Source organism: Vidua chalybeata, chromosome 4, assembly GCF_026979565.1.
Source record: "Vidua chalybeata isolate OUT-0048 chromosome 4, bVidCha1 merged haplotype, whole genome shotgun sequence".
NCBI lineage: Eukaryota > Metazoa > Chordata > Aves > Passeriformes > Viduidae > Vidua > Vidua chalybeata.
This window is the reverse complement of record NC_071533.1, coordinates 34,318,688-34,336,704: the sequence shown is the minus strand read 5'-3', so window position 1 is coordinate 34,336,704 and position 18,017 is coordinate 34,318,688. Positions and strand designations below refer to the sequence as shown.

The 18,017-nt window shown below is 42.5% G+C and overlaps 1 protein-coding gene across 1 annotated transcript in view; it reads left to right on the top strand.

The window, feature by feature from the left end:
- Positions 1 to 421: 421 nt before the first annotated feature.
- Positions 422 to 18,017, top strand: part of KDR (kinase insert domain receptor) — a 30,369-nt gene continuing 12,773 nt past the window's right edge. The window contains exons 1-20 of the mRNA XM_053941474.1: positions 422 to 490; positions 1,738 to 1,828; positions 2,320 to 2,516; positions 3,653 to 3,777; positions 4,066 to 4,234; positions 5,446 to 5,585; positions 5,785 to 5,953; positions 7,329 to 7,440; positions 7,533 to 7,696; positions 8,490 to 8,646; positions 9,732 to 9,852; positions 10,445 to 10,553; positions 11,314 to 11,658; positions 12,572 to 12,718; positions 12,864 to 12,995; positions 14,535 to 14,641; positions 15,079 to 15,214; positions 15,478 to 15,582; positions 16,210 to 16,323; positions 17,544 to 17,632. Coding sequence (XP_053797449.1) covers positions 439 to 490; positions 1,738 to 1,828; positions 2,320 to 2,516; positions 3,653 to 3,777; positions 4,066 to 4,234; positions 5,446 to 5,585; positions 5,785 to 5,953; positions 7,329 to 7,440; positions 7,533 to 7,696; positions 8,490 to 8,646; positions 9,732 to 9,852; positions 10,445 to 10,553; positions 11,314 to 11,658; positions 12,572 to 12,718; positions 12,864 to 12,995; positions 14,535 to 14,641; positions 15,079 to 15,214; positions 15,478 to 15,582; positions 16,210 to 16,323; positions 17,544 to 17,632 — 2,781 coding nt within the window. The 5' untranslated portion in view covers positions 422 to 438. The remainder of the gene's footprint in view (positions 491 to 1,737; positions 1,829 to 2,319; positions 2,517 to 3,652; positions 3,778 to 4,065; positions 4,235 to 5,445; positions 5,586 to 5,784; positions 5,954 to 7,328; positions 7,441 to 7,532; positions 7,697 to 8,489; positions 8,647 to 9,731; positions 9,853 to 10,444; positions 10,554 to 11,313; positions 11,659 to 12,571; positions 12,719 to 12,863; positions 12,996 to 14,534; positions 14,642 to 15,078; positions 15,215 to 15,477; positions 15,583 to 16,209; positions 16,324 to 17,543; positions 17,633 to 18,017) is intronic.

Below are 18,017 nucleotides of genomic sequence, written 5' to 3'. Positions count from 1 at the left end.
GTTGGGGGGATTTTAAGAAACCCCCAAAAAAGCACGGTGAAGCGCCAGACGACGCTGAATTTTACTGCTGAGGCCCTCCTGCTGCCGAGCAGGGAAGAGGGAGAGCTCCCGCTGCCCGTCCGAAGGGGCGCATCCCGGCGGGATGCGCAGGGGGGCCCTGGGGCCGGGAAGAGGGGCGGGATCGTGCGGGGGAGGGCGGGGGCTCGGCCCCGGGCCCCGCCCCGGGCACAAGAGGGGCGGCACCGTTCGGCGGGGTCCCGCATCCCCGCCGGGCGGTGCGGAGCGTGCGGAGCGGCTTGGCTCGGCTCGGTTCAGCTTGACTCGGCTCGGCTCGGCTCGGCTCGGCTCGGTTCAGCTTGACTCGGCTCGGCTGGACGAGGCGCGGCTGCCGTCGGGCAGAGGGTTCGCTCCGCGCCCCGCAGCCCCGGCGGCCGCGGGATGGAGCTCGGCGCGGCGCGGCTGCTGGCGGTCCTGCTGTGCCTGGCTCCAGGTAAGCCCTGGGGGAGCCCCGCGTTGCCCGGGTCCGGTCTGTCGGGGAGCCGCCGCGGTCCGGCAGCTCCGCGGGACCCCGAGGAGAGGGGGCGTGGGGATGCGCGGGTGCCGCGGAGGGCGCGGGTGCGGCTTTTCCTATGGGCTTGTCGGGGCTGCTTGAGCGGGTGAGGCAGTGCGAGTCCCCGGCTGGGACGGAACGCCCGTGGCTGCGGGCTTGCTGGCCGCTCCTGTCCTGTCCTCTTGGCCTCCTGTCCGGCCGGCTGGTGCCGGCCCGTCGGAGAGGGCTGCCTGCCACGGCACAGTGTCCTGCCCTCTTGGCTCCAGCATCAGCTGTCGTTTCCGAGAGCAAAATGTCCCCGGAGCCAAACGCGGGAAACCTGTCATCAGAAGAACCTGCTCGGAATGCAAGTGATTAAAGCACGGGGAAATGCTAGCGGAATGGGGAATGTCCCGGTCTGGCCACGCTTTCTTGTTGCCCGTTGAAGCCGGCCAAGCTGTCACGGTTGGGGCTGCGGCTCGGCCCGGTGAGGCAGGATTCCTGAAAGCGATGGCAGCAGCTAGGGCGGAGTGAAATTTTTTCCCCGTGGTACTCCCAGATGTCGCACAAGTTGGGCTGGTGCCTCAGAGCAAGCACAGGCACCCAGACCACAGTCCTCACAAGCGCCAGTGGCTCCGGGTGGATGCGATGCAAGCCACTGTGCTGATAGTCCGGTAGTAATACAGTTTTGCCTAACTTCTTAGGAGGAAAGAGATCAACTTAGAAAATCATGGCATAAAATAAATTAATGGGATCTCAGATTTGTGACAAACTGTAAAATAGTTTCTTTGCATAATTAATTGATCAGTAGTCTCAAAGAAGTATATTCAATTTATTATAAGAAAAGTTGGTAATCCCCAAGGGGGTGAGATCATCAGATGAAGGTTCACTTCGTTTCAATGTCCCACATCCTCTTGTTAGACCTTGAAGTTGGCAATGCAAGAAAACAGGAACTCCACCCTGGCTGGCTGAATTGTAGTGCTCTGCAGCTAGCTCCTGACCATCTGCCTTTGCTTCCTGTTATGACAGAATTTTTGAACTTTTTGGGATGTGTGAAAAATCATGATTTACCCTTCACTGCTAAATAGGTGATGTGAAAATGTCCACTTAAAACCTGATGAATATTCCTGTATATAATGCTTTTCTGATTGAGTAGTATTTACTTGTTTATTTGGTTTATTAGAGAGGTTTCATACATGTTTTTGCAGGTTTATTTCATTCTCTGGATCAGCCAACCCTTAGCATCCAAAAAGATGTCCTCACAATAATGGCAAACAACACACTAAATATTACTTGCAGGTAAGGACAAGTCTGTTCAGCATGATTTTGATGGTTGGTTATTTCTGTAGTGAGCTTTTGTACAGAATCACACATGATGTGATCTCTCTCCTGTCAGGCCTCCTGTTTTCTCTCCACTCTCTTTGGGCCTTCTGCCTCACTTTTCCCTGACAAGCTTTAGAAATTATGTGGCAGGGCTGCAGCAAGAGAGAGCTGGGGAGTGTAGGGTGGCTGGGGGAGGAGGCATCTGCTGTGTCCTTGTGGATCCTGCTGGTGAGCCATACTCTCAGCATTCTCTTTTGGTGCTTTGTCACTTAGATTCAGCAGAATGTAAATCTCAAGTAGCTTCCTTGTAGCTGTTAGCAGTAGGTTGTCTGCGTGAATTTGTCCTACATGGTTTGACGCTCTCTCTGTGTGATGGGGTGAAGGCCATCCCTCTCCATAGCCACAGAGACTGCTGGGGCTGGGGTTCAGACCAGAAGTGTCTGCTGCTCTAACATTTGCTTTCCCAGTGGTCAGAGGCCACTGGAGTGGTCGTGGCCAGGCAAGCAGAGCAATGCTGAGAGGCGTATCTCCGTGACAGACTGCAGTGATGGCCCCTACTGCAAGACGCTTACTCTGAGCAAAGTCATTGGCAATGACACAGGGGACTACAAGTGCCTTTACAGGGACAACCAGGCAGCTACAACCATTTATGTTTATGTTCAAGGTAAGTGCTTACACAGCTCTCAGGTGTCTCTTTCCCTAGTGCCAAGAGAAAAAAGGAACATAGTGTCTCAAAACCGTTTTAATGCTAAAATTTATTAATCCTAGAATATTTGATCCTATGAAACATTTTTCTTGTTTTCATGGTGATTAATTAAATACAGGTATTCTAGTTGCCATCAGCACAAAAGCCTTTGTGCATATAATTCTGAACTGACCTGCCATACGCAGTACATGGTCTGCTGTTCTCCACCCAGAATTTAGCATACATATCTCTGCTGCACTCTGATCCTGTCCTCATAAATGCAGAGCTACCTCTGACCTCAGCAGGAGTTTCATATGAGAGGGGATTACAGAGGTTTTATATTTGTTAAAAATTACGGATCCGACTCTGTGTATGATTTGTACTGATACCATTAAAAAACCCAAAAACCACCCAAACCCCAAAGCATAAACTTTCATACATTTGCTGACTCTGGTGGTAAAACCTATTTAGGCTGTAAGAACTCAGTTTTCAGCTGAGTGTTGCAGACGCTGCAAAGCCTCCAGTTATACACTCAGCTTCAATAAGTGCATTCATTGAGGCATCTGCCTTTTTGCACTGATGGCTTCACCCTCGTTTCCATATGCATCCTGTTTCCTCTTTATTGTTAACTTATAGTTACCATTTTGAGAAATGAGATGTAATTAAGTACATGACTTAGCTTGTTTTATAATACCATGGAGCTATTTTTTTGGTGTTTTGGTCTGACTTTGAAAAGGATGCTGCCATCAGGGGAGTCAGTGTAACATGTCACAACTTTTAACTGATATTTCCTGTAATACTTATGCAAGGAAAGTCACACTAGGGTAAATCAGTTTTTTGTCGACAAAAGGACTGCTGTAGCAGGAAGCCATTCTCCAAAGTGCACTCTGCTGCTGATAACTGTTTTGAGAATAATGATATTCTAAATCTGGGGGGTAGTTTCTATAAAAACATGTACCTCCCCTATTTAGTCTCATTATTTCAGTGCTTTATAACATGGAAAATAATCCAACTGACTTGTGAAAAAAATAGACAGGGAAATAAGAAAACTGGAAAGTTTTTCTCCATAATCGTGTGATGAATAATACCCACTTACCAATTAAATATTATTCTAGATTACAGATCACCATTTGTGACTTCAGTCAGTGATCAGCTTGGCATTGTATACATCACTAAGAATAAAACTGTGGTAGTGCCGTGCCTTGGAACTGTATCAAATCTCAATGTATCTCTACATGCGGTAAGGAAAAAGCCTGTTATTTTTTCAAGAGTTAGTTGAAGTCGCTGTGGCATAAATATGTTGTTTGAAGTAAAAATACATTTCTTAAAACTTCTTTCCATCACTGTGAGTTTTATAGCCTGTGATCATAAGATGAGTGCTGTACTTGCACTCTCAAAGCATGTACTGATTCCCTGAGCTAGAATGTTAAAATGGGGGCCCTGCAGTTGTGGAAAATGCTGGAGGTGAGAATTCAGGATTGTTCAATTTTTGAATTCTGACTATGTATTTTATCAATATTCCAAACAGAAATATCCAGAAAAGATATTTGTTCCTGATGGTAAATCCATTTCATGGAATAATAAAAAAGGCTTCACTATACCCAGTCATTTAATCAACTATGCAGGCATGGTCTTCTGCGAAGCTAAAATAGATGATGAAAGCTACCAGTCTATGATATACATCGTTGCAGTTGTAGGTAAGCCAAAGGTTTTTATTTCTCTATAACCAATGTTCTTTTGCTTTCTACAGCATACTGAACCAATTACATTTGGTTGGACACTAGATTATTCAATACTGACAATGCAGCTAATGCAAAATGGATGTTGAGATTTATATCACTTTTCTTTTAAATGCAAAGTGTTGTGTTTTTTCTGGTTGATCGTTGGGATAAGTGCTTCTATTTTTAGTGTTTTACATTGATGCCAGGGATTTTAATTTTTTTTTCTGACAATGCAAACCTTTTTCCTAAAATCACTTATCCACATTCTCAGTCACAGTGGAAGGAAATGAGAGGCAAGCAACCATCAGCAGCAGATGAAAAGAAATTGCTCTGAGTGGGTACCAAGGGAAGGGTGGATCTGAAGGTCTCACTGTGAGCTGGGTTGTCTTGTTTCCCTAAAGACCTGTGTCTCGACTCTCACAGGGTTTTATGCTTTCCTGGTACATTTTGTCAGTTGTTCATCATACCCCAGAAATAATGTGATAATTCTGTGGAGGTTTAAGCCTGAACTGAAACTCAGCAGCTCTTTATCTTTCAGCTGAGGACATAGTGACCATTTCAAATACCCAAATGGTACCAAGGCAGTCTCTCCTGGCTGGTCAGGAAGTCATCGCCTTCCCTCTTGACTCTGTGCAGAAGGCTTTTACTTCTCTACCAAATCCACAAATCCTCATTCTGATTTGGAGGAATTTCAGAATATCTGTAGAATTTCTGCATTCAGAATATTCTGTTTTGAAATATTTTACTGCACAAAGTAAACTTTGGATAATTTTGCTACTACCCCACTGTTATTCTCTATAAAGTTCCTGCTTACTGCTGGGAATGGGTATATAATCTCCCTTAGTTTTAGGTCTCACAAGGATAAGAAGAAGGTGTTTAAGGCAGAGGAACTGTGTGAGTCACTGTCTCTTGCTTGCTTCCACCACTGGCGGGGCTCTGATCAAATGCACACATCCTGCTGTGTCACTGTCTGACACGGGTCTCAGCTGGGAAGTGCTCAGGGCAGGCACATCACTTCACTCCTTTGTGCACCCATTATTGTGCTGCACTGGGGCATCAAGGGACTTTTTTGTAGCTGGGGTTTTGGTGGGAATTTTGGTGAATTCACCTGGGAAATTTGCTGCTGAGTACTGCAAAGAAACCTCTTCTTACCCCCTTGTTTTGTGTGTGCCTTTGTCTTTCTCTAGGGTACCGAATTTATGACCTGACAATGAACCCACATGACGAAGTAGAGCTGGCAGTGGGAGAAAAACTTGTTCTCAATTGCACTGTAAGGACAGAGCTGAATGTGGGAATCGATTTTAAGTGGGACTACCCTTCCATCAAGGTAAAGTTGTACTAACTTACAGGTGCCTTCATCACAAAGCAATTTGACTTATTTAGGTATAATACCACTTCCCCCTTTAAAACATTGAGAAAGAAGATGATAATGCACAACAAAATTTCTGGTATATAGGAATGTGCAAAGGGTGACAGAAGGAATAGCTATGACATTTCCAAACATCTCTGTCTTTTGTCTATTACAGGAAAAACGTGCCACTATTAGGGACGTAAAGACCACTGCAGGAGAAATAAAGAAGTTTGTGAGCACCCTTACCATTGACAGTGTGTCCTTAAGCGACAATGGTCGATATACTTGTGCAGCGTCCAGTGGTCGTATGAACATGAAAAACAGCAGTTACTTCGTTATCCATGGTAGGACATTTTCCACTTCAGTTTTGTTGGTTGTTTCAGATTTGGAATTAATTACTGGGATGCAGAAGGCATCTCAATGATGACTCAAATGACAGAAATGAACCAAACTGCAGTTACAGTATTTCTCTTGCAACTAGTATGGGATTATTTTTATACCACAGCCTTAGTTAATAATAAGATTTTAAAGGATGCTGTATTTTACTGAGAGCTGTAGAATCCCACCGGAAAGTGGGCAGTAAAATAAACTTATGTAAGCCTCTGACCCTCTTCTGCATTGACCTCCTTAAGGTCCTGTAAAACTCAATTTGTGTAGGTGGCTTTGTACAAGGGCTGCCTGTTCTCACTCTTGGTGAACTTAGGCTAGATCTTGGTGGCTCTGTGACACAAAAGTCTGGGTCAGCATGAATGAAGCTAAGAAAATAAAACTTTCAGCTTTTGCATTATGAATAGATGAATCAAATGGAGTTTTGGTGGTACGGAAATGATGCAAGGGAAACAGCTTTGGCTAAGTGAATAGATAAGTACGAGGCCATATCCTACAGCCTTTTCTCAACCCCCTCTTGGGCACAGCCCCAGCTCCTAACTTATAGAAAAAAATTACCAGCATGAGAATGGCTCATTTTTAATTACTGAGTCAGACAAAGAGGTTTATATTTTGAAGGAGACTGATTTTCCTGAGGTCTGATTTCAGGGGCCTGAATATTCATGGCACTTTTAGAACGAAACAAAAGACTTTCAAACTTATTGTGGGCATAGTGATTCAAGATATACTGAATTTTCTCCTGGGTTCTTTCTGTTCTGCTCTTCAAGAGCCAAAATGAGATCATGTGCTACACTAAGTATACCAGATACTAAGTCTAAACCATCCTAAATCTTAGTCAAAAGGCTAATCACTGTCTTCTGTCCAAATGCAAGTTTATAACTTATAACAAGTAATGTAAATAATTTCAAGGTATTCTGTGACTGCAGTGGTTGAAATACATACTTGAGTATTTAATTTTCAAAACTGCAGTTTTGAATAGTCTAATTTCCTGGAATGAGTATATTGAGAAAGTTTTATGATATGTATATATATGTATGTATATACAGGTCTGACAGTTGGCACACTGTCCTGAGAGCTGAGTCTTGTCTCTGCTTTCCAGAGCTCCTCAGTGAGGGGACTGGTCTGTTCCCCTGTGAGAAGGAAAGGACTAGGTCTTCATGGTGGCATCTCTCCAGAGCCCAGTTTGGAGCCATCTGTGCTTTACCAATGACCCATAGTCCTGTCATTAACTTATATTTGTCATCTTGTTAGGTGCTAAGCCAAATGGAAAACACTTTTGCTTTGGTCCATGAGAAAAGACCATTTAGTTTACTTCCTTTTTTCCCATCCCAGAAAGTCCTTTTATTCACCTGGAGAAAATGGAGAATGTTGTTGAGACAAGGCTGGGCGACGCAGTCAAAATTCCTGTCAAGTTTAAAGGATATCCTCCACCAGAAGCTAAATGGTAAGAACTGGGATATAATGTGTTTGAAAAAATGAGCTATTCTTAGTTAAAGAAAATAATTAAAAATTCAAAGTACTCTGTATTTTCTTCAGGTATAAAAATGGAAGAGCCATCAATGCAAATCACACAGTTAAACTTGGCTATGCATTAGTGATCACTGAAGCAACTGAAAAGGATGCAGGGAATTACACGGTTGTCCTTACAAATCCCATTAACAAGATGCAGAAAAGACATACATTTACCCTGCTGGTAAATGGTAAGTGGGGTAACAGAGGTGCCTTTCTTTCATGCGTGGATTTGGTATATTACCATCCTTAGGCTTAATTCATGCCATACCTGTGAAGATTTAAGTACTGAAGAAGAACCTCAGGCCTGGGAAAGCAGAGTTGACCAATCTCTCCTCGCTCCAGGATGTGTCAGTCAAGAGGCTGCAGACTCTGGGTGTTGGTGTTGTGATGATACTTTGTGTGGAGTGGGTTTTTTTTGTTTGTTTTGTTTTGGGTTTTTTCTGTATATTATTCTTTGCCTCTGTGTCCTGCTCTTTTCCTGCCCTTTTTGCTGGCTATACTGCTGGAGTCCTCCTCCACCCCACTCCATCCCTGTCCCGCCTCACCCATCCTTCCTGCCCCACACAGGCTATCCCTCCTCTTCTGCCCTGCCCTCTACAACCCTTTTCCTCCTCCCCTACCTCCTCCTTTCTGCTCCCCAGGAAACAGCCTATGCTTTGAAGACAGCAGGTCTTGGAAAGGGCAGCAAGGCTACGTGCAGTGGGATTAGGCCTGGAGAATAACGTGCATTTAGTGGCTGGGAATGGTGGTGAGAGTCCAGGAACTGCATTTTAAACCATGGCGTACTGAAGGGGGATTTTGTAAGAGATCCTAAGTATCCTGATCCTCAAAGTGTTGGGCAGGTTCATTGCTTTCCCTCATGTCCTTGGAGATGCTGTGTTGCACTCGTATTGGGGCACGGTGTGAATTGGTCACTGTGGGTATAATGCATGCACACTGCAGCCTTCAGCAGTTCGTGTGACCTGCTGCTCTCTCCTGCAGTGCCCCCCCAGATCGGTGAGAATGCTCTGATGGCCCCTGTGGACTCCTACAAGTATGGCTCGACACAAGTGCTCACCTGCACCGTCTACGCCGTGCCACCACCCACCACCGTGCTCTGGCACTGGCAGCTGGAGGAGGAGTGCACTTTCAGCCCCCAGTGAGTGCCAAGTCCTTGCTGTCTTCTGCAGCTTATGTAGATCTTGAGGGATATTTGTGTTGGGTTGGGGTTTGTCCAGTTCCTCCCTCATCCAGACTCGTTACTGAGTGCAAACCCAATGGCCAATGAAGAAAAAGATTGTTGTTCTTAATTTGCAGATTGCTGCAGGCAGGCCCTGCCAAGGTCATTGTTGTTGGCAGAGGCGAGGGCCACCCGCAGAGAGGATCCAGCAGTGCTGGCATGTTGCTGTTGTGCTCTCTTGAAGGGCATCTCGACTTGCATGGGGTCTCAAATGCAGCTGTTTGCATGCCCTTCCCTCAGATCCCCCTGTGGGCTTCAGGCCCAAAACTCCATCCTAAACAGAGGAAATTTGCTGTTTATGCTAATGATGCGTCCTTGTGGTGTTTTTTTTCCCTTGTGCTCAAGCGCTGAGTGTGATGGGGCTCTTTATCTGTGTGAAAGTGTATCTCAGAGGAAGTGCACTGATTGATGTTGGGGAATGATAGAGAGAGTGCCTGACTGAGATTCACGCAGCTTCCCTTATCTGGACTTGCCATAAGCCCAGATTTCCTTTAACAAAAAAAAAGTCCAGGGTAAAAAAAAAAAAAAGGCATTCTTCTTTCCTGTTGTTGTTTTTAAAATGATTCCACTAGTTTCTTCCTTTGGTGCCTGGTTGCTTCCTACACAATGGCTACTGTCCTCAAGAAATTCTTGTAGGGAGTTCAGCGATTTTTATGTCTCTCTGTCTTCCTTTGAACTAAATCAACTTGAATCATCCACTTATGAATGGAGGTTTGTTCCCAGAATAGCTGCTTTGCTCCAGCCATCCCAACTGAGCTGACACAGGCAGATTAATTAGGAAATTCACCTTTAGGCTTGGGGGTCCTTTACTTTAAAGAGCATGAAGGTCTCAGGAGGTTATAGGGTGAATAATAAAAATATTTCCAGAACCATACGCTTCCCTCATAGATGCAAGCTGCGTCTGACTTATAAATACATGCATATTATAAGGAGAACCCAAAATACCTCTCCAGAAGGACAAATATTCCTCTTATCTAATGCATGTGTCTCTACTTACATTTCAGAAAAGTTCGCTCAGGAGCCAATCCGTATGCATGCAAGAAATGGAAAGTGATCTCGGAGAGAAAGGGTGGGAATCAGGTTGAAATTAAGCACCGGGTCGTTACTATTGCTGGAAAAACAAAGGTGAGCACATTTTCTTTTCTCTTGGCTGGGGATGATTAACCCTGTTCAGCAGTCTACATGTTTGGAAATACATCACTAGAGATAAGACTCTTTTCACCTGTTGTTAAATTTGGGGATCTACTCTCAGCTAAATGGGCAAGCTCCTGCTGAAGCCAAGAGATAGAGATACATATTTTCTGGTCTTTTGAACACTGATCTGAAGTGAATCTCCACTGAGGAATATAACTGACTTAGATTTCAATAACTACCTTTTAGTGGTCTAAAGTTAGATAAGTTAATATTGCAAATTAATTGTAATATAAGTTGGAGAGACTGAAAAGCAGAAAAAAAATGTGGGTGCAGCATTTTTTAACACATATGCCTAAGTCCACCTTCTGCTTCTTCCCGTTTCCTTTTACCTGATTTTTACAGACTTAGGGACAAAAATGTAAACTTCAAAAGGGGACTGTGCTTCTGCCATGCCATGGATTTGTTCTTTGGAGGGATTTTTGGTTGTGCAGGTATCTGCAGAGCCCTTTGCTGAGCTGTTGAGGTGGTTAGGCAATACTTTAGCACTGATGTGATATGAAATTGCTTGATTGCTCTTTTGTAGACTGTGAGCACCCTCATGATTCAAGCAGCAAATGTATCCGCTTTGTACAGATGTATGGCCACAAACAGGGCTGGGTCAAGTGAGAGAGTGATCTCCTTCCATGTGACCAGTAAGTGCCCCCTGCCAAGGACAGCCATGTTAAATGAATGTTATTTTGTCTGTTTGCTAATGAAAGGCACTTCAGTGATGTTACTTGATTCCTGAGCTTTATGAAATCCTTTAATTCTTTTGGATTTTAGGTTTACTTAAGGCTTTCTTTAGGCAGCCTTTAAATTTGCCACTAATTTCAGCCAGGTGATTAGTTCTACCAGTGTCAGTGGAGCAGCAGGCCGGTGAAAGTGATGCAAGATGGGCACTGTTGTCTCAGGAGTGACTACTGTTGAGCTTTAGCAGTCACTTAAAAGAGCAACAGAGAAATTATGGTAGTGTCACAAAATGAGTAAAGGTTTCCTGTAAGAACTAAGGTTAAAATTTTCCAAACCAGTGGCAAAGAGCTTCTATCTCCTTAACAATCAGTCCCCATATTCATGTGCCAAAATTTTATTTTAATCCTAATCTAAAAATTAACTATAAGATAATGCTGGGAATCATCTTAGGTTGCTGTAAGTTTCTACAGCAAGAGTGACTGAATTTGTTACACAGTCCTTCATTTGATCCATTTGAAATGTATTGCTTTTAATGAGATTGTACTCCATAGATAATTGATTAGTTGACTGATTTGACTGATCTTTTTCAGTCTTTGTTTCTTTTACTTGTTTTCTATCAGATAGGATGACAAAATCTGTATTTTCAAAATGACTTTTCCAAGTTAATGTTAGCCACAAAATGCACAGTCAACTAGGAATTTAATTTACTTTTTTAACTTGCAGGGGGTCTTGAAATTAATGTCCAGCCTCAGAATCAACTGACGGAGAAGGATAACATGTCCTTGCGATGCACAGCAGACAAGTTCACCTTTGAGAAGCTATCATGGTACAAGCTCAGTGCTCACATTTCGCAGACTCCCTTCGGAGGGCTGCCCATGCCTGTTTGCAAGAACCTCAATGCTCTCCAGAAGCTGAATGAGACAGTTGCAAATACCAATGGTGAAAACGTCACCTTAGAGCTCATCCTTCGTAACATCTCCCTCCAAGATGGAGGGGACTATGTTTGCATTGCTCAGGACAAAAAGGCTAAAACACAGCACTGCCTGGTGAAGCATCTCACTGTTCAAGGTATGGATCTCTTACTCTGAAGCAAAAAGAGTGGTTGTGTATGAAAACAATTGCAGTAGTGGCAGTTTTTGGCATGGTCAGGCTTTGCATGTGTTTGGTTAATGGTGTGCTCAGTTTGCTAAATAGATTTAAACCAGTTGTTGTAACACGCTCTTCTGGGGTTTGTCCAGGCACCAGGCACTGTTTCATTAATACCAGTGAGGAAACACTGACTGAGACACTGTACTGTGCAAGGAGATGTGTTTGGCTTCTGCTGAAGTAGCATGTTTAGCTCAGTAACTTCTCAACTTCACTTTTCAGAACACATTTTTCTCTGTAGCTGTATATGCACGTTTGTACTCATAGCATTACTGCCATTGCTTTGTGTGACTGACTCTCGAGTTTGGAGTAGTGCCTGTAACTTAAAACTGTCATGAGTGATACTGGTTTTCAGGCACAAGCATTGCAAGCTGATAATCAGTCAGCTTTTCACACAAATAGTGATGACTTTGCTTTGGGACTTAAATGTCTAGGTCGATTAGGCAGATTCAGAAAAATATTAATGTATGTTCATGGCCTGTTCTGAATGGACATTGAATGGACCAAGAGTGTCAAACCTCTCTCTCATAAGGACTCTGGACACAGAAAAGGGAGAGAAGCAATTTCTCAACTACTCCCTCTTCTCTCAGCAGGCTGAGCAGTTACAAATTAAATCAGCTAAAGAAGGTTATATCAACACCGTTGAAATTTTCTTGACCATTATAATATTTTCATGTCATGTGGAAGTTGAACTGTGATCTTAACATGAACACTGTGGCTCTTGATGTAATAAAAGGATTTGAGACTTTGTTACTGGGACATGAACTGCTACTACTGAAAAAAATGGATCTTTTTCTTAATAAACAGTAATTTTACTGTATTTTCAAACCAACAGAGCCTATGGCACCCACACTTGTTGGAAATCTGGAAAATCAAACAACAAATATTGGTGAAACTATAGAAGTATCATGTGAAGTGAATGGCATTCCTCCTCCAAGCATCATGTGGTTTAAAAATAATGAGACACTTGTGGAAGATTCAGGTGAGGATTGCTTATTTACAATTATCACTAAAAGGTTTTCTTTCATGGGACTGACTGCTGATTTTCACCATGAAAAGTTTTATTTTGAATTCTTAACAAAAAGTGGCATAAAAGTAGCAAAACTAAGAATAATATTTTTTCCCAGGTATTGTTTTGAAAGACGGGAACAAAACGCTAACCATCCGTCGAGTGAGGAAAGAAGATGGAGGGCTGTACACCTGCCTTGCATGCAATGTCCTTGGATGCAGCAAAGCAGTGGCTTTTTTTTCAGTGGAAGGTTGGTGTTAGCTTCTTTCCAGATTGTGCAGAAAATATTTAGAATAACTAGAAAGAAAATCAGCTGCCTATCCTGATGGGAGATCTGAAAATATATTAGAAATTTGTGAAAATTTCTCTGCCAATCTGTATTACATGCAAACCCATACAACAGAGCTACAAAAATATGCAGATATCTTGGGGCATCTCTGTTGTCTAGGTAACATAATTGTCATACTATGTTTTTTGCATAGTATGTTGTACCTTTTAAAATTATGTCATTGCTTTCACAGCATCTAAGGAAAACATAGTGAGTACTTTTTGCAGTCTGTTGTGCATCTCAGTCTGCCCCATCTCAGTGAAACAGGTAGTGATTTTGAGTTGGGGGACTCCAGCCTTGGTCCATCACACTCTTAAAGCAGCATTTGTGAGACCCATCTCTCACTTGTTCCAGTCCTGTTGTGGCACACCAGAATACAAGTTGCAAGAACAAACAATAAATGGTAGCAAGACTTAGTCTGCAGTGTGGGTAGCTGGGACCACGATGGAGTTTCCACTTAGAGTTGCAACAAGAAGCCTCAAACTAAAAGCTCCTTGCTCTTGATATTAGTTCATTCATTCATTCATTAGTACATTTGCATAGTTTAGTCACTGAGCCCTTCACAAACCTCTGTCTTTAAAGTCAGGGTGGTTGTCTGATCCGTACCATTAAGGTAATTAAAGCAATATCATGTTAATCTTATAGGTCCCTTTAGGATATTCAGGGCAGAATGGTTGGAGTGGAAATTATCTGAGATGATGTTGATGTAGATTTCAGCTGATGTGGTAAATATGGCTGGGGCACATCTGTAGAAGTTTGAAATTTGTGTAGGACATACTGTTTCACTCAAAAAAAAATTATAGTGCAGCTCGTGGTGGTCATGCAATGGAGTGTGCTGCTGTGTAGGAAAATCTAAGTGGTGCAAGGGATGAAATACAGGAGCATGATGTGGCAAACACGGGCTGAAGAGGAGACCTGTATCTGTGCACTAAAAGGTGTTCAAATGGTATCTGCTGGCCACTATTTTATGGGAAAAGGAACATTGTAGATAAGACCTTATTATCATGTGTTCTTGTAGAACCATAGTTTTCATGCCCCAGCTGAATGATGTCAGGAGACAAGAGAGACATTGTTCTCTAGGTCATTCTCACAGCTCTTTATTTTCTATATGAGGGTGTTTATTTGGTTTCTAAAGAAAGAGTAATTACTTTTTGGTATTCTAAACCAATTTTTTCTTTACAAAATGTGAATTTTACTTTTTTATATTTGCCAAAAGTCCAGACACTGTTCTTGGAACAAAGCTGATGCTGAGAAATGTGATGGCGTGTAAAACAGCATGAAACTGTAATATTCCGACATAAACCCCCAAGCTTTTTGTTTTGTTTTGCTTTCGTTTCCTTGCTTCATGTTGCACTTTTAAAACGAACCTTCAGAACAAGGACCTCCATTCTTTACTTTAATGAATGAACAAAACAAATATGCTTCCAACTATCACTCAAATATTCATTTATTTCTTCCCAGGCGCTGAAGAGAAAACAAATCTGGAGCTCATTATCCTCGTTGGCACTGCAGTGATTGCCATGTTCTTCTGGTTGCTTCTTGTAATCATCCTCCGGACCGTTAAGCGGGTAATGAAAAAATTCTCATACCGTCCTATCAGCACTGGTCTTGCATGACAAATGAGAGCTGACTTGAAGCCTTTGTGTTGCTTCTTTCCATTGTTCTTAAATCAACAGACACATTTTTTCTCTCCATGCCATAACATTCTTGCCTGGAACCGGGGGCGCAGAAATTTGTTTTTAATTGAACAGGCCCTTGCAAGAGAAAAATGTTTCATCTGGTTCTTTTTATTAAAAAAAAAAAAAAAAAAAAAAAAAAAAAGAGAGAGAGACAGAAAAAAAAGTGCAAGTAATTAACAATGATCACACTCATGATGACATGGTGTAGCAAAATGGTAGCCTGGCATTTCTGGGAACTAATGAAATACTCTAAAGTGAGAAAATGGCATTTTGTCTGCACATTGCCAGCAAAAAACCGTGCAACTGCAACTAATACCATTTTCCAGGCCAACGGAGGGGACATGAAGACTGGCTACTTGTCAATCATTATGGATCCTGATGAAGTCCCTATAGACGAGCACTGTGAGCGGCTCCCATATGATGCCAGCAGGTGGGAGTTTCCCAGAGACCGGCTAAAGCTAGGTGAGTTTTCGTTGCATGAGCCATTTAGTGATACTGCAGCCAGCACTGTGCTGGGCGGTGTTTTGGGTGCTGGCTCGCCACGGGACTGCTCTGCTGCATGATCCTTGGGTGGGCTCTGTGTTCCCATTGGATATGATGCATCCCATCTACATTTTAAGTCCTTTTGTTAATTTCTGCTTCATGACCTCATTTTGGAGTAGCTTTTTTATTTTACAACTTTTTCCTGCTGTGTCAAGCAAATACGTTTGTGTTCTCACTTCAAGGTAAACCTCTCGGACGTGGAGCTTTTGGCCAGGTCATAGAAGCAGATGCATTTGGGATTGACAAAACTGCTACCTGCAAAACAGTGGCAGTGAAAATGCTTAAAGGTAAAAATAATGACTAGAACTTCAACTTGAATATACAATATAGGGATATTTGTCAACACTATAACCATTGTACCCATCATTGTAGAAGTTAAGCTTCATGGCTGTTATCATGAAGCAATGATATGCAAAAGTGTATGCCTTTCCCTCACAGATAACTGGAGCAATGCAGCTGTGCTTTCCTAGCCGCTGCTTTATAATTCTACTTAGGTTCAGAACGTAAAGTTGCTCCTGCAATCAATTTGCATGTGTCCCTTATGCATCCTTGTTGGAAGCTTTCTGCAAGTCTCAACACAATGGCTTAGGCACGCTCCAAACTGAGTTTAGTTTGGAATAGCTTTCTCCTCACTTTAAATCATATTATACCGCCTCACACTTGCCACAGGAAAAATGAAATATGTGGTTCCCAGACACATTGTTCCTAAAGAAGACATAATGGGGCAGCAAAATGGGGCTGCCAGCAGCTGGGGGCTGTATTCCACCCCGTGCTGTACTGGCATAGCTAACACAGCCTACCAGCCAACAAGGCTCCTCACTTGATGGGCTGGTTAAATACCAGAAGAGAATGGGGAGGAGGGCAAAACCTTTCTGTCTGTGATGCTCCTGACCTGTGTTGCTTTACCTCTGCAGAAGGGGCAACCCATAGTGAGCACAGAGCACTTATGTCAGAGCTGAAGATACTCATTCATATTGGCCATCATCTCAATGTTGTCAACTTACTTGGAGCCTGCACTAAGCCAGGAGGTGAGTAACTTCTTGGTGGGTGAGAAGATGCTAATGAAAACCCTATTTCTTCCATTTCTGCTGCATGGACAATTGAAATTCAAAATCAAGGGATGGAAAGAGTAGTTCTTTCTAACACACACACAAAGTCTGATAAGAGTGAGCAGATCCAGAGGTGGAATAAAGGTGAAGTAAGGGTGAAATAAGGGCCATGCAGCTCCATCCCTTAGTTGTTCCATCACTTTGCTTTCCTGTACTTGAGATCCATGTTTATAGTGGGCAGCCCGTGTCTCGCAGAATTCCAAGCTGAGTCCAATACCAGATTTAACAAGTTACTCTTGTCACCAGCTACGGGGTGACTGCAAGCTGGGGCTTCCCCTCCCTGTCTTTGGATGGGCTGTTGGTGCCTGTGTGTGTGTGCATGTAGGAGGGGATATTGCAATTTGGAGTCTAGCTCTGGGTAGATGAATCTATTTCACTTTATAATCAGAGACAGATGTTTTGTTTAGCAAATCCAGTACTACAAACTAATTTGGAAGAAATTCAATGTAAAGTAACTCAGTAATAATTTTTCAGGGAAGCTGACTTGTTGGCTTACTGTGGGATGAAAATTTAATTTGTAAAGTTCCATGACAGAAGTCAGTAGTTGAAGGAAACATAATCCATAAATATTTATTTCCTTGTTTATTCCATAATAAAATAGAGATGGCCAGTATGTGGAACCTAGGATGAAAATTTATCACCATAGCATATGCCTATATGGAGTAAATTTGAATGTGAAATACCATGTTTTGATTGTACATTAAGGCATCTATGTCTGAAACCAAGTTTCCTGTTTTAAATCTTTACTACTTTAACCACCTGTAGAAAATGCATGGATAATCACATGTGTATTCTATTGCAAAGGTTAATTGCACCGAAGCTCTTTCAAATATTTATATTGCGTCCTTACAGTGTCAATTAATTTGGCTGTTATTGGCACTTCAAATATAAGCACACCACTATACTTTTTGACATTTGAAATTAAGCCAGTGTTTTTCAAAATAATTAGTTTTCTTCTTTAAACAGCATAAAAAATAAATATTTTTGGTGCTTTGATTAGATTTTTTTTTAACTGCTACTTTTAAAAACCTTTGGCTATTGGAATGCTCTTTGAACTGTATGTATTTCTAGCCAGAATTTATGCTGTGAGATTAGGTGGGATATAAATGGTCCAATGAATTGCTGTATGTGTGGTACAGGGCCACTCATGGTGATTGTGGAATATTGCAAGTTTGGAAATCTGTCTGCTTACCTACGGAGCAAGAGGAGTGAATTTATCCCGTACAAGGTAAGGAGTCAAGGTTAACAGTGAAATGTTTGGTTTGGTGGGTTTTTTCCACACACAATTTTTCTTTTTCTAGTGCAGACTGAAGAGACAATCCTTGGGGACACTGAATGTCTTAGTACTTCTCATGGGAATGAGAGATGGCAAAGACATCAGAGGTCATTTAGTCTTTCCCCTGGCCCCTGCAATGTAGCTGTTTTGTTATTGTTAGCTTAAAATGTGCAAAGGAACTGGGCTTCCACTATTTCCTTTGGCAGAGTATTCTACACTTGGCTGTACCTTTCAGGAAGTTTTTTTCTGATTATCAGCCTGAATTTTTTCCTTTCTTAGTTAAACTCCAGACCACCTTAAATAAGTGCATTCCTTGCTTAGTGTATATATCCATCAG